Below are 13,506 nucleotides of genomic sequence, written 5' to 3' on the forward strand. Positions count from 1 at the left end.
TCTCCCTCGGTCGGTCGGTCTGCGGGCCGCCCACGCCGCTCGGTGGCAACTGAGATCGCCCTCCCCGTTCTCCTGAGCGGGTGGACACCTCCGACTGACGATGGCCGGCGCCGAGCTGATAGCTCGGCCGATTGGGAGATGAGCCCGGTCATCCCAGCGCCGATCGCCGCGCGCCGTTTTGGCTCAGAGGTCAATAGCGCCCCTGTGTTGAGCTTGAGATCAACGAGCCGTTTTCCTACAGTGTCGTCTATTCGACCATCCGTTTTATGACGCCCACGAAAGGGAGAGGGGCGCAGAGTCGCCTCCCAGCGTCGAGTCAGAGCCCTTCTGTCTGCGGTACTATGGGGAATCGCGCGTTTCCGGCGTGCTGCTCGGGCGGAAGTCGAGTGTCGATTTCCGCCGGAAACCAACCAGCGGAAGTTACTTTTCCGAGATGACGTCCACCGGCCCTATCGGCGATCCATGATGATGACGCTATTCATCAGCTCTCCGATATGCAGGAAAGGACGCCAGAGTCTGCTCTATTACCATATTCCTCAGAGCATCACTTTGCAACAGGCCGTCCCGCTCGATCTCTCAAACATTGGCCAATCAGACCGGGGAAAGTCGCCCGCACGCTGTAGCCGTCAGATTGGACGAGACATCACCACAACTGTCTCGGAAAGCCCGCACCGTGGCAAGTTTCCTCAAACTTTACCTCCTGTATTATTTCCCAGTTGCAACGCTTCACAATGCCTTCACTTGCGCATCGCGTATCGCGACAGAGATCGACACGACGTCGCGTGGCGGCGCCACTCCCCCGATTATCCATCGTGCATGCAGGTAGGCATTATCCGTCGCGACGAATACCCAGTGCCCGGCGTCCATTGTGTTAGCACTTCATTCAGTTATCAAACATCGCTTTACGACCGGTTACCGCCAGGTGGTTTACCGTCGCCTCGCTGTTCCTCCCGGCGAGGCCGATTTCATCGACCCTGCCCGGCGAGGTGAGAGAGTGAAGGAGGATAAGCCCTCCTCCTCTGTCCAGCTGACAGTCCCGTGTGCCCAGAACGATCCTGATCCTGACGTGATGACGAGGGCAGGACGCGGTGCGCTATGATCGACCAGACTCGGCTCTCGTCCCGGACACGGTTTTTTGGTGCGGTGATTGGATCGCATCCGTGTCAATGCCACACGATACGGTCAGGATCGACGGCTGACCGGAGAGTCTTCAATAAACGCGCAACAGTTATAGCAGACTGAGAAACAGGCGACAATGCCAGGCACTAGAAACTCGTTTGAAAGAAGAGAGCAGCGCTGAGCGCAGGACGAATTTAGAAAAATAAGTGCATCATCAGGACGATCAAAAGAGAATCAAAGCCCGGTCACCCACGCCGATTGCTGACTTTACGCACTGCCACACCACTGAGCGTCGCAGCCGCTCAACTTCGATGAATTACAGACATGACGCGCGAGCGGCGCAAAACCTACCGCAAGAGGCCAACGCGAAATCCTGGAATTTCTGTGTTCGCTTTGCTAGGTCAGTGAGTCTCTGTTGCTTATCTGGGTCGCTTCAGTGCCCGTTCCGCTGCGCTATATCAGCCCATGTCCTGAAACGGCTCCTGACGAACGAAGGTCGCGCACGTCTTTTACTTCCAGCTGATCGGTCCGACCCGTCTCCAGCCTTGCCGGATACGGGCGCCGTCCGTGCTGGCTGAGTGACGTCACCGGGCGAGGGCGGGGCCAGCGGCCGGCTCGATACGCCGCGGGGCAGGTCGCCAGTCAAGGTCGGCCGCCGCTCAAGGTCGCCAGAGGCCGGCCGACGGACGCCCAGAGGACGCACCGGTGGAAAAGGTCGCCCGTCACACGCTGAAACCAGCGCGGCGCACAGTGCGGGGACAGCCGTCCAGTGGGGTTTTCTTTGACAGGATACGGTAGATGGATTTCTGTCCTGTCGCATTGAGGCGCGGCTGGTCCAAAAATACCTCGCTCGCTGGTGGCTTCCAATCATTCCGACAATCTCATGTAATCACTACTGCCTCCCGCCGTAAATTGAATTCTCTGATAAACCAGTGCCACAGCCTGGTAACTACAAAAAACCAATCTCTGTCGCTAACGCCATACTGGTTCACCGCGAATCTAACCGGCCTCGAGGCTTTGACAGGGGTGAAATGGCACCGGGCGGATGTGGACGGGATTCTCTCTGATCCGGCCCTCTCACTGGGGCAGAGCGGCGGCTTTACGGCTGCGTCAGAGCCATCGACGGCGCTCGGGGGGCTGGCCCCGGCTGGCGACTTCTTCGGCGCTCCGGGAGGCGGCCCTCCCACCGAGTCCCCCTCCCCTCCTCTGATCCCCACCGACGCCGGATTGCAGCGTTTATTGCTGGCTGATTGTGCGCCGCGCTGGTGGACGCTACTGATAGCGGCCAATGTTTTATGGTCGGTAGGTACTGTCGGCCCGACACGCGCACAGAACTGCCGAGATTTCAGCGGAGCGGGGGGGGGCGTCTCAAGTGGAGCAGTAGCGAGTAGGCGTGAAGGGCACGGTGTCACAGTAGCATAAGTGGAGGCCAGAAGCTTTGAAATAATCAGTTCACTCCGATACTGTTCTGAGAATAAATGCACGCCATTTACGGAATTGTAAAACAAAGCTGCAATTAAACTGCTTTACAGTCTAGCAGCCATTAGCTTTAGTGAGCGGCCTAAGCCCTCTTACTGACATTGTATGCTCAGAGCTCGGCTTAGAGGGCGACTTTCCTAAGTGTGCACAGCAGCTTTCATTATATAACTTGCCTGGTCGGCAACTGGGGAGACTTGCTCAGAATTTCATGTGCGGGGAATACTGAGTGGCCGTCCAACTACGCCGCGCGCCCGACCTTGACCCCAACGCCCCCGGGCTACAATCGAGCGGTCCGCGGCGACCAATCAGATCCAGACGGTCGGACGAAGCTCTGCCGACTTTCAGAAGGTGCAGCAGCGCCGACGGCGCCGCTGGCCCGCAGAGGGAGGGAGCAGGTGGACCGATACTCAGTCTATAAACGCTCTGCAGAAATCCCACAGACAATCCTCAGTATAGCGCTATGTCACTAGTGTAAATTATTGGCGACTTCCCTCGGGCGTCTGGAGCGCTGACAGGTGGGCTCAGCATCACATCCAGGCGGTGTGACAATCACACTCTGCCCTCGGGGACGCCGGAGACAGACCTCCTGCCGGGCTCACCGCGGGGACAAAAACGCCAACCAAAGCCGAGCGGAGGGCCTAGACAAAAACTCAGCGGCCGAGCAGAGCGTTAGACGGCGGCTGAGCGACTACCGGGCGGCGGGAGGAGCGCGCACACAGGGGCGGGCGGCGGCGCGGCCGGTCCCGGCGGGCGGCGCCACCCACGCCGGCGGTTAGCCACAGGAGCCAAAGCGGAGCCACGGGCCCGTTAGCGGACACACGGCCGTACGTGAGAGCTCGCCGTCGGCGCCGATGCTGCTGGCGCGGCGTCCGTGGCGCGGCCGCGGCGGATCGAGGGTGTCGGTGGCGGCGATCAGGCTGGCGCGCCGGCCGTGCTCGTACACGGGGTCGCCTGCAACAGCGGCACACGCGCTACCAGGGCGGGCCCGGCGGCGGCCATCTACCGCCCGCGACTGTCCGTGTATACCACTGCTGCACCGAGGGCGCTCACCGCACACCACACAGCCGGCACGGGGTCTTACAGGGACAGGGTACCGAGAGCTCCGACTGGACATAGCGGTGGATCTGCACTAATGCGATTTACGGAAAGGAGCGAATCGAAATCAGTTCAGCAGTTATCGTTGAGGCACTGCCTCAAATTTATCTCTTACCTGATTTATTAAAAACATTACAAACCATATTGATATTAACTTTGGCGCTCCGCTATATGTATTTTTGGAATATTGCATGCATGCATTTTTTGGAAAGTGCAGACGAATGAAATGCATGACAGACAATTAAAAATAATGCCACAAAAGTAAGTTCAAGAGAAGAGAAACAACACGCAATAGAAACGAAAGCAAAACGCAAGACTGAAAGACGGTGCACACTGCACACATCTTCGGTATAATCTATATGCAGACGTTTGGCTATTTGCTGTGCTGGTTGCACGCAATCCGTTTCAACTAAACTCAGGCGAGTCGGACAAAGCCTCAAAGGAAGCAAGCGTTATTGATTGTCATTTTGCATGCCCAGGCTGAAGAGAAAGTGATTGCATGAAGGCAGACATGCACCAGTTTTCCATCAGGAAGCGTCCAGTTTAGCCACAGGAATGTCACTGAAGTGATTTTTGCACTGAATGGAGTGCTCCAGCTTACAAAGAGGCAGTGACCGCAAATGGAACATCACAGTCACGTGAAGGCCATCAGCGCCATTTTCGCTCCCTTCTCAATAACGAATCACATTTGATGTGAAGTGAACTAAATATCTATATTTTGGCATTTTTAGATATAGTTTCGTTGTAAAATAATAATGAACATCACGGAGGGCTGCATTGTAAATCCCCGCCAATTTCGTGATACCCCCAGACCAGGCAGTGCTTCGATAAGCCTCTGTGACAAATGAGCTGAGGATCCTTCAGACACTGATGTGACTGGCCTATGTTTTTCCTCGCTACATTACGTGACCGCCTGTGATTGCCAAACGCCCATTGAATGGCTACGGTTGTTATTGGCGTTGGGTCCCAATCAGGACACCGATATATACTGGAGCCAACCGAGCCAAAGCGTGACTGCGCACACAAACATACACACAATCACCGACTACTCTCTGGGTCATTGATCGGAGGGACAGACCGGAGTGCGTCCCACAAAGCACCTATTTTGAACAGAGCAACGCTCGCCGGATATAGTCGCAAATATACACCGCTATGGAACCTGTTCATCAGTGTATCAACCACTCTTCAAAGCCATCGCAATCTAAACTCTCGGCCAAAATCAACACAATTTAATTAACCCGTTCCATCGCAGAGATTGCCTTTCGAAATCCTAACTGCGAAATAGCACGGGTCAAGAGTTCTGAATTTTGATACTGGTATAAACGTAGCAAAGACTGCCTTAAAATGAAGTCATGCAGAACAACACCGACATCTGATGGAAACGTGTCAAAGAAAGGTGAACTGATCTACGGTGCAATTATACAGGCGACCACAAAGCACACATACCTTTAAGATCATCGTCCCTTTCTGTATAGACAAACAAAAAAAAGCGAAATTTTGATGAATAAGTAACCAATGGTGAGCAAAACGAACGTTTATGGTTTAGAAACATAGTGAGCAGTGCGGTCTGTACTTTGTCTATTAAACGACTACTTAATAAAACATTTGAAGTAGACTTAACGCTTCAACGTTATCCTTAAAGCATACCTAGAACTCAAGCACGAAAGATACCTGCTTTGTAACTCTACCAGTAAAACGCCTTTTGGGCGAAGAACGAGCGAGCGAGATAGTGAGCCCTGCACGTGCGGAAGGGCGAGAGGGTGCTTCCAACGGGCTTGCGCAAAGCACCCTTCTAACTGGTCGCTAGCGGTGTGCCAAATTTGAACGCAATCGGCCCAGCCGTTCCTGAGATCTGGAAGCGGCATTCTGCACGTGCGCACGTGCAAACGGGGTCCAAAATGACTTTTGCACGGCACCCTACTAACTGGTCCCCAACCGTGTACCAAATTTGAGCGCAATCGGCCCAGCCGTTCTCGAGATCTGGAAACGCCCCCTGCACGTGCGCACGTGCAGTAGCACCCTAACCGCAACACATGGGAATGCATTGCCTGGTGGGTGCGTACCCGTATGCCAAGTTTCAGCGAAATCGCCCCAGTAATTACCGAGTTACTGAAATGGGAACAAATTTGGCACCTCTTATTGTTGTATTTTGCACGTGCACTGGGGGTGACCCACATGCATCGAGAGTATCCTATTTTGGGTAGAAGGGATGCTGCTACCCTATAAAAATTACCGCAAGTCAATCGCCCAAGCGGCTGCTGAGATATGAGCCTCTCAAAATCACTACTTTTGCAAAACAGCTTGAACACCCTTGACTTTTCACGTGGCACGTGCCACGACGGTCACTGAGATGTATCAAAAGTAGTCAATTACGGGGTAGAAGGGATGGGGCTACCCAACAAAAAAGACCGCAGGCCAATCGGTCCAGCGGTTGCTGAGATATAAGCCTCTCAAAAGCGTTACAGGCCGGGCCGGGCCGGGCCGGGCCGCTCATACTGAGATTTTTCCGTTATATTGAAAAGACTCACTTCGCTCGCTGCGCTCGCTCGCTCGTAATAACGTAAAGGAACATGCCTATTTCAGTTGTGTACAACGGCCATTACAACAATTTAGGTACCATTACTATTCAAAGAAAAAGATCTGGTTGCAAATCGTCAACAAAATTATAAAAAGATCGTATTCCCACGGGACATTCAGACAGGGATACATTTTAGGCCAGCTTTTGCTGCAACGGTCAAAAGATTCAGGAAACAGAGTTTCACCTCTCCATCTGCGGGGAGGCCCCCTGGCTTTTCATCTGCGTGTGGGACACCGAATGACCCAAAAATGAGTTCATTCAGTCCAGCTGATCAGGCCTGTATCTCACAATATACGCGTCGCACCGCGTCCAATCCATACTCCATAGCAACCAATGATCGGACGGGCAGGCCGGGCGGCGTTAGTTGGCGCCGCCGCCGCCGCCGGCCGGTGGCGCTGGCGTCGCTACTCACTGGGACGGTCGTCGTCGCCGTCGCGGTGGTTGTGGTGCCGATGGTGACGGCGTCGCGAGCGATGCGGCCGATGGTGACCGCTCGGCGCCGTCGGGTTCACACTCACATACAGAGAGTGCGCCCGGTGACCTGGCGGCAGAGAGGGTCGGGTTCAGGTCAGCGAGGGTCAGCGGAGGTCAGCGGGGTCAGACGGGGCACAGTGGGACGTCGTGGGTCACAATGACGCCCTCCACACAACCTGGAGGAACAGCTGGCCCGGTGCAAAACATTTCGACATCCGGCTGCGATAGAAACACAACACGCAACACGGCGCCGGCAGCGATATATTGGTTGGCTGGTGGATCCGAGCCGTGTACGTACGGGTGTCACTCAGAAATAGTGGCCTGTGCCATAATGGGTTTAAGTGGTTTACCGGGCGTCACGCTAGCACTAACTCACAACACCTAATCCACCATCACAACAAACGCATAAATCGTCAGAATACGTGATGAAAAGGTGCTATTACATGTTACACGTCTGAAATCTGGACTGAGTGAAAGACAGGTACAGTCCACCGCTAAAGTAATGTAGGGTTTTACCAATCTCAACGGTTGGCTTTGACTGGCGATTGTTTAATGCGGAGTGATCGAAAAGAAGATGTCAATAGCTAAAGTTGCAGCTGCAAGGGTGACGATACAAATAAGCTACATTCAAAGTTTCATTGTAGTCTGGCTAATCGTTCCTAAGCTTCAGAAGCAGAACATACCCATGACTGAAACCCCACATTACTTCTGCTGTGGACTGAACATTTCTCCCCTGAATCAGTTTATCCGTATATCGGTGCAACCCTTCGTAAAAACTGCAAGCCACACCTGAAATATTACATACGCTACCTCCCGCCCCAGTTCTAGATCAGTCGGGAGCTCGGGAGTAGGTATATGTAGACTGGCCTCTCCCCACCTCTGAGGGGGGGGGGGGGCTCACGTCACCACCGAGTGGCGACGAGTGACGGCTCGGGCTGGGAGACGGCCAGACGTGCCGCGGCGTCACGGCAAACGTCACGGCAGGGGCGGGGCGTCCGACGCCCGACGCGGCAGAAGGCACACAGTTCGTTTTCCTTTCTCATACAGGGAGAAAGGCACCCCTCGCTTCCATTTCTCACCCCTTGCCCTTTCTAGCCCACCCACTGACTTTTCCGCCCCAAAAACGTCCACGCCCGTGTAGAGCGACATGCACCTGGGAGCGTCACTCATCACACCGTCACAACGTCACCAATGGCGCCGTGACGGCCGGCTGGGTCCGCCGCGTGACAGTGCGCCGGTCAGTGACAGTGACAGTCCCTGTCTGAGTCACCACATCACAAATACTTGGTATGTCTGCAGCTGCGCAACGTCGCCGAGAACCGATAAACTTCCAGTGCGGCTCGTCATGGTGACGTAACGGGTCGACGGGACCGCTGAGGCCGGTCGCCAGACGCTGGTTACCAGGCCACCAGACGACGGAGACACTTCTGTCCCGGGGATGTAGCTTGGAGGATGGATGGCTATTATGTCCTTGAGGCCTTTCATCCACAATCACAGGCATGTTCCAAAGCCTCTGTTGTTCAAATAAGCAGGATTGAGGCGATTTCGGCGTCCGGGAGGAGCTGGACGGCCTGCACCGCGCAATGACCCACAATGCCCCGTTATTTGGCCACAGAAGCTCAGCTACGGACCGCCCGCGGTCCGAGCCGATCAGAAGTCATCGAATGACCACTCCGGGGAAAGCCGGGGACGCCCACGGCTATTGACGACATCAGTCGGGTCCCGAGGGCCGTCAATTATGAGACGAGACTCAATCGGAGGATCAGTCGTCATGTATCGGATATTGTGTAACCCGCACAGGGGTGGATCGATGGGCTGGGCCGACATGCCATCCTTTTAAAGAAAAACACGCCATCACTACCTCCTTTCCTTCGGCCACGCCGGTAATCCCAAAGGAGCCCACTCAACGCTCTTGCACAACGTAAGGCGCTGGACCATAGTGACCTGCCGACCAGCCCTGCAGTAAATGTCGGCGGCGCTGCTGATACGGGCTACCGCTACCCTCACACCTCCCTGTCCCCTGCACTAAAACTTCCACCGGGCAGGCTCGCTTCCGGTTTGGGTCAGCGGGTTGGTCCGGGCGGTGGGTGACTCCGCCGGATGGAGGATCAGTAGCGAACCCATCACGCACCCATCGGGTAGGTACTTGTCTCAGGTGACTGGGCAGGAACACACTCATTAGAAGGCATCACGTTTGGTGAGACTTACGAGTATATGAGCGTCCCCCATGGGCGGTCAGGGGGAAGTGTTGACGTGTAGTATACCTACACGGCCGGTGCTCGCGACCTGAAGCCGTGCGGTCCCTGGTGAGATATTAGTCACGAGCCCGCCCAGTCGAAAGGGCACGTAAAACGGAGAAGGTGCTCTAACGGCGAGGGGCTTCCTTCGGGATGGAAGTCACATGAGGGATGGGTTCTTGAATTTTAGTGTTCGGATGCACTCAACTCCCCGGAAATAACCATACAGCAGCACATTAAGAATGAGATGGAAGCGCAGTGTTAAATAATTTGTTTTATAAATGTATAGCCCATTATACCAACATCTTCTAACGAACCACTAAAGTTATCTGATTATGACCTAAGCACAAAATTTATTCACGCCTTTATGAGCCATTAAGGTCCGTGATTTTACTACCAGTATTTCTCGGCTGCGAAAGTTACACCTGGGCCCTCCTGGAGCTAATGACCGTTACCACAGACATGAACCTGGATACAAGACCAAAACCGGATTCACTGACAAGGTCAAGCCAAGCTGGTTATCACGTAAGATTAAATCATATTCTGGGCTGAGAGGTGGCACGTACAATATTCATGTTGCCTACAGGAAACGAACGTTACTCTTCTCTAGCTTGAATTTAAATTAGTAATAAAGTAAGATGGGTTCCTGTTAACCTATTTTGCTATGGAGCCTTTCATACATGACTAGCTCATATCAGTAAGGGTTAACACTCGTATTTACGAGTCAACTTCAATCACCATTACCGTCACTAAAAATGCTAACTCCGAATAACTTCAGTCCAACTTCTCACATTATGGTCGGCCCTCTCAGTGACCTTTTCAAATCCCTCAAAACTGCCAGGATACCAAAACGGTCACCGCAATTCACCATGCCTTTCAAGCACCTATTTTTGTTTCATTCCACTGAGAACCAGTCTAACCTTGCTGCTTTACCTCAGCGAGACACCCCATCTACCTGTCACTCCTCTCTATCAGCTCTCTCCCCGCTCGGTTTGTGCTCTGTCCACGGTCCCAGGGCCGTCGGTCAGCTGCCAGTGGTCGGGCCGGTTAGCCCATCAAACACACCCGCTCGCTGCAGTGGCACCGGTGTCCCTGACCAGCCAGCTGGCAGTTCTCAGTGACCCACTGACCGATACAGCGGAACCACCGGACGGGGCGGCACGGAACGACCCCGGCCCGGCACCTTTACCGATCGGCCACGGGGCCAACATCGAAACCAACAGCCCGACCCAGACCCTGGCACCCTAACCGATCATTCCCAGATACCCGGGCCGAGGCTAAACCTACAGACAATCCCAGTACCTTCACCGATCAGTCCCGAGCAGCCCAGGCCGGAGCTAAAGGCCTACAGGCCGACTTCGACACCGACACAAGTCCGTCCAGCGCGCTGGACAGGCAGGGAAGCCTTCGCAGGCCACCAGGAAGTGTCCACTGGCTGTTCAGGAAATCTTTTTTCTTTTTTTGTGTTTCTAGTACGTCGGCATATGAGATGGGTGTCTACATTCCTTTGTCCATGACCGGGTGTGCAGAATCGGAGCCCAGTTACCGCTCCAACCAGTTGCATCACGGGCCGCCGGCAGCCAAACACGCAGTGGCCGCGTGCAGTGAGAGGTTTCCCCGCCCCGCGGCCCACCGGCCAGCCGGCGACCGGTCAGCTTGGCACAGCGACAGCTGCATAGGTCACTGGTGGTCGGTGGAACTGACCCGGGAGGCCACGGATAGGGTGGGAGGGGAGACTGCTGACGGAACAACAAACTCACCCACTTGCAATGGTAATAGGAGACGTGGATGAGCTGAGACCCGGCACAGTTGGAAACTGCAGGCGGGTGCACTGTGCAGTCACAAAAATCCCTCTCCTCCGGGAGGAGGGAGAGTTTTGTGACTGCACAGTGCACACGTCTTTCCCCTACCTCGCTTCGCTATTCAACATAAAAGGGCGCTGCCCTCAATTTCAAATGAATCAACAGCTTCACTAGGCTCGCCCAGCCCTCCAGACACAAATCGTCCCCCAAACTGCCTTTTGACCATACCACGTGGTTTTCAGCCGTGCTGCCATGAATTAGAGTTGCAAAGTTTCCCTACCGCACTACCGGCATGCCGGTAAATTTTCACTACCGCAGGTTTTTCGTGGTATCTGGCATGTCTTGCCGGTAGCATGCCGGTATTTTTGATTTTGCACAAAAATAGAAAATATCAGCATATGGTTTAAACTTTGGGCACTAAGAGGCTATCAAATTGTAATAACAGCAATATTAGCCACTGCAAAATACATTTTGTGGTAGAAGTTACATTGCTCAGGGTAGGGATAACACATGGACCTCAGGGATTCACAGGTTTTGTTATAATTAGAATTGTCAAGAATTTACTGTGGTCAATAAATGGAAGAATGCTCATTCATGCTGCAAAAGCTCGATCAATCAGTAATTCTAATGGTATGTAATAGGTATAATACAACAAAATAAATAAATGTTCATGACAACATTCCCTAGGGGAAAAGGCGGTATCAAAACACCACATAACACATTGTTTGGAAACTGGCCTTGAGTCCTGAGATGTGGTCTGAGATACTCTACAAAGTATTTGACACTGAAAATCCAGCTGAAAAGGCAGGTATTAGGTAGCCCTGAGCCTGAACCTGGTCCCAAAAATGAAATGAAAATCAAATAAACTGGCATCTTGTCTCATCTTTACAACAAAACACAATATGCATACAAAATTAACATAAATAGCAGGGGAAACAAGGATTGACTTTTTAGATCTTCTCTCCCCTGATGGAAGGATGTAAGATGATGACGTAATATTTATTCGTATGCCTTTTTTGTTAAATTTCTGAAAAAGGTTGAATTTTCTTGTAGTGAATTAAACTCACAATGTCGATCACATTATAATTCAATACCGTTTTGGATCATTTAAATCAACAAAATCATTTATGAGGCAGTTTGCTACAGTCCAGAAACTTTTTTTTTTGCAGCAATTTAATCAGCTGGTTAAAAGCCTCTGTTATCATGGCGCATCTGTTTCGAAATATTTGATAGTTGATAACAGTGTTGATAACCTTTGTTTGGAGAGGAAGATTCGAGGAAGCGGGTATTATATCGTTATCATGCATAATATTTGGTGACTGTTATCAGGACAAGTGAGTTTTTCACATTTTTCAAATGATTCGTATCTTATTCATGAACCAGCAAGCCATGGCGAAAAGGAAAACAAAGGTGTTGATCTTGCTTCCTCGGGCACATCGCCGAATCTGTACTTGTAGGTCAAGGTACCTACTTTTTATGTTGTCACCATCTAGATTAAAAAAAAAAGATTTTGGTTGGTAGGTTCCTGCAACATTTTAGAAGAATGTGGAATAGTAGAACACCTCTGAAATGTTAATGTGATTACTGCTAACTTGAACTGTCCAGTCTTCAGAAACAATTCAGTAATTTAAGTTCTTTTTGTCATTGCTTTTTTGATGTTTTTTTTTTTCTTACTGCTTTTGTAGGCAATACCTCTTTGATTACGGGTGATATTTTAACAGTTTTAGACTGGAACTGAGTTTCAAAATTGTGGGTATTTGTGGGGCCAACTGAACCAAAATCAGCTTTCTCGTAGTTGGGGTTGGACATTGGGTGGCTGCTGGGTGGGAACTGGGATGGGTACTGAAATTGCTTAAGTGTGGCATCTCTTGTAGGGGTAAGCTAGAATCAACAATGCAGGTTTTTTAGTATGCCGGTAATTTGGTGGTGTTTTTGCTTGGGTCGTGGTAGCATGCCGGTATCCCAGAAAATTTTTGTGGGGCGGGGCGGTGCCGGTAGCAGCCTTTGGGGGAAATTTTGCAACTCTACCATGAATCCCTCCCCCGTCCACCTCCCCCCGGTTCACCCCTCCCCTGCACTCCGGCGCCCCGTCTCCGGCGGCGGTTCACGGCACCCGTTCATTCTCCCGGTCCAGTCCGGCGCGGCGCGCGGCGCCTGGCACCAGCCGAGCACGTGGTCGCCAGTTCACCCTTCCACACCTGCCGGGCCGGCCTGGCAAGGTCAGCGAACTGCCGGCCGATCGACGTCCACAGAGACAACGGTGGACATGGCGTGTCATTTCGCGAACTAGCGACCGGCGGCCGGCCGCTCCGGCGCACCGGCTGCCATAGGGATTTCGGGCGGATTCGTCACATTACCGGCGATTGCGGCAGAACGGGACCGTTTATCAAAGATGTTCCCGAGTACAGGAAACTATGATCAATTTGGAACATATTGATGCCATTTTGGTGTGCGAGACTCTAAAACTGTGCCCGCAATCGTCGTGTACATTTTGCAAGTTATTCTCATTTTCCCATGTTAAATCATCGGGAACGCCACCGACGGAGCGACGAAAGCTCGGTTATCATTGAATATCTCTGAAACTATTAGGTTTATCAAAAATGTTCCCTGGCTCCGCTTGGTGGATACATTGAAGACTACTGTCACCGAGTTTCGATTCATTCCGTTCAAAAATGTGCCCGCAATGTTCGATGAAATGTTCGATGTCCAATCTCACCTTGTT

General features: G+C 52.5%; 1 protein-coding gene across 40 annotated transcripts in view; it reads right to left on the reverse strand.

Annotated features, from left to right (window-relative positions):
• LOC122377567 (sodium bicarbonate cotransporter 3-like) overlaps nucleotides 1-13,506 on the reverse strand; it is a 118,736-nt gene that overhangs the window by 26,387 nt on the left and 78,843 nt on the right. For 34 of the 40 annotated variants that reach the window (XM_043357745.1, XM_043357740.1, XM_043357747.1 and 31 more), the window contains one exon: nucleotides 6,684-6,812. In XM_043357745.1, coding sequence (XP_043213680.1) covers nucleotides 6,684-6,812 — 129 coding nt within the window. Of the gene's footprint in view, nucleotides 1-3,426; nucleotides 3,550-6,683; nucleotides 6,813-13,506 lie in introns of all 40 variants that reach the window. The other 6 variants (XM_043357723.1, XM_043357725.1, XM_043357716.1 and 3 more) reach the window with 1 other exon arrangement.

The sequence above is a fragment of the Amphibalanus amphitrite genome, unplaced genomic scaffold (genome assembly GCF_019059575.1).
Source record: "Amphibalanus amphitrite isolate SeventyFive unplaced genomic scaffold, NRLGWU_Aamphi_draft 000047F_arrow, whole genome shotgun sequence".
Lineage (NCBI taxonomy): Eukaryota > Metazoa > Arthropoda > Thecostraca > Balanomorpha > Balanidae > Amphibalanus > Amphibalanus amphitrite.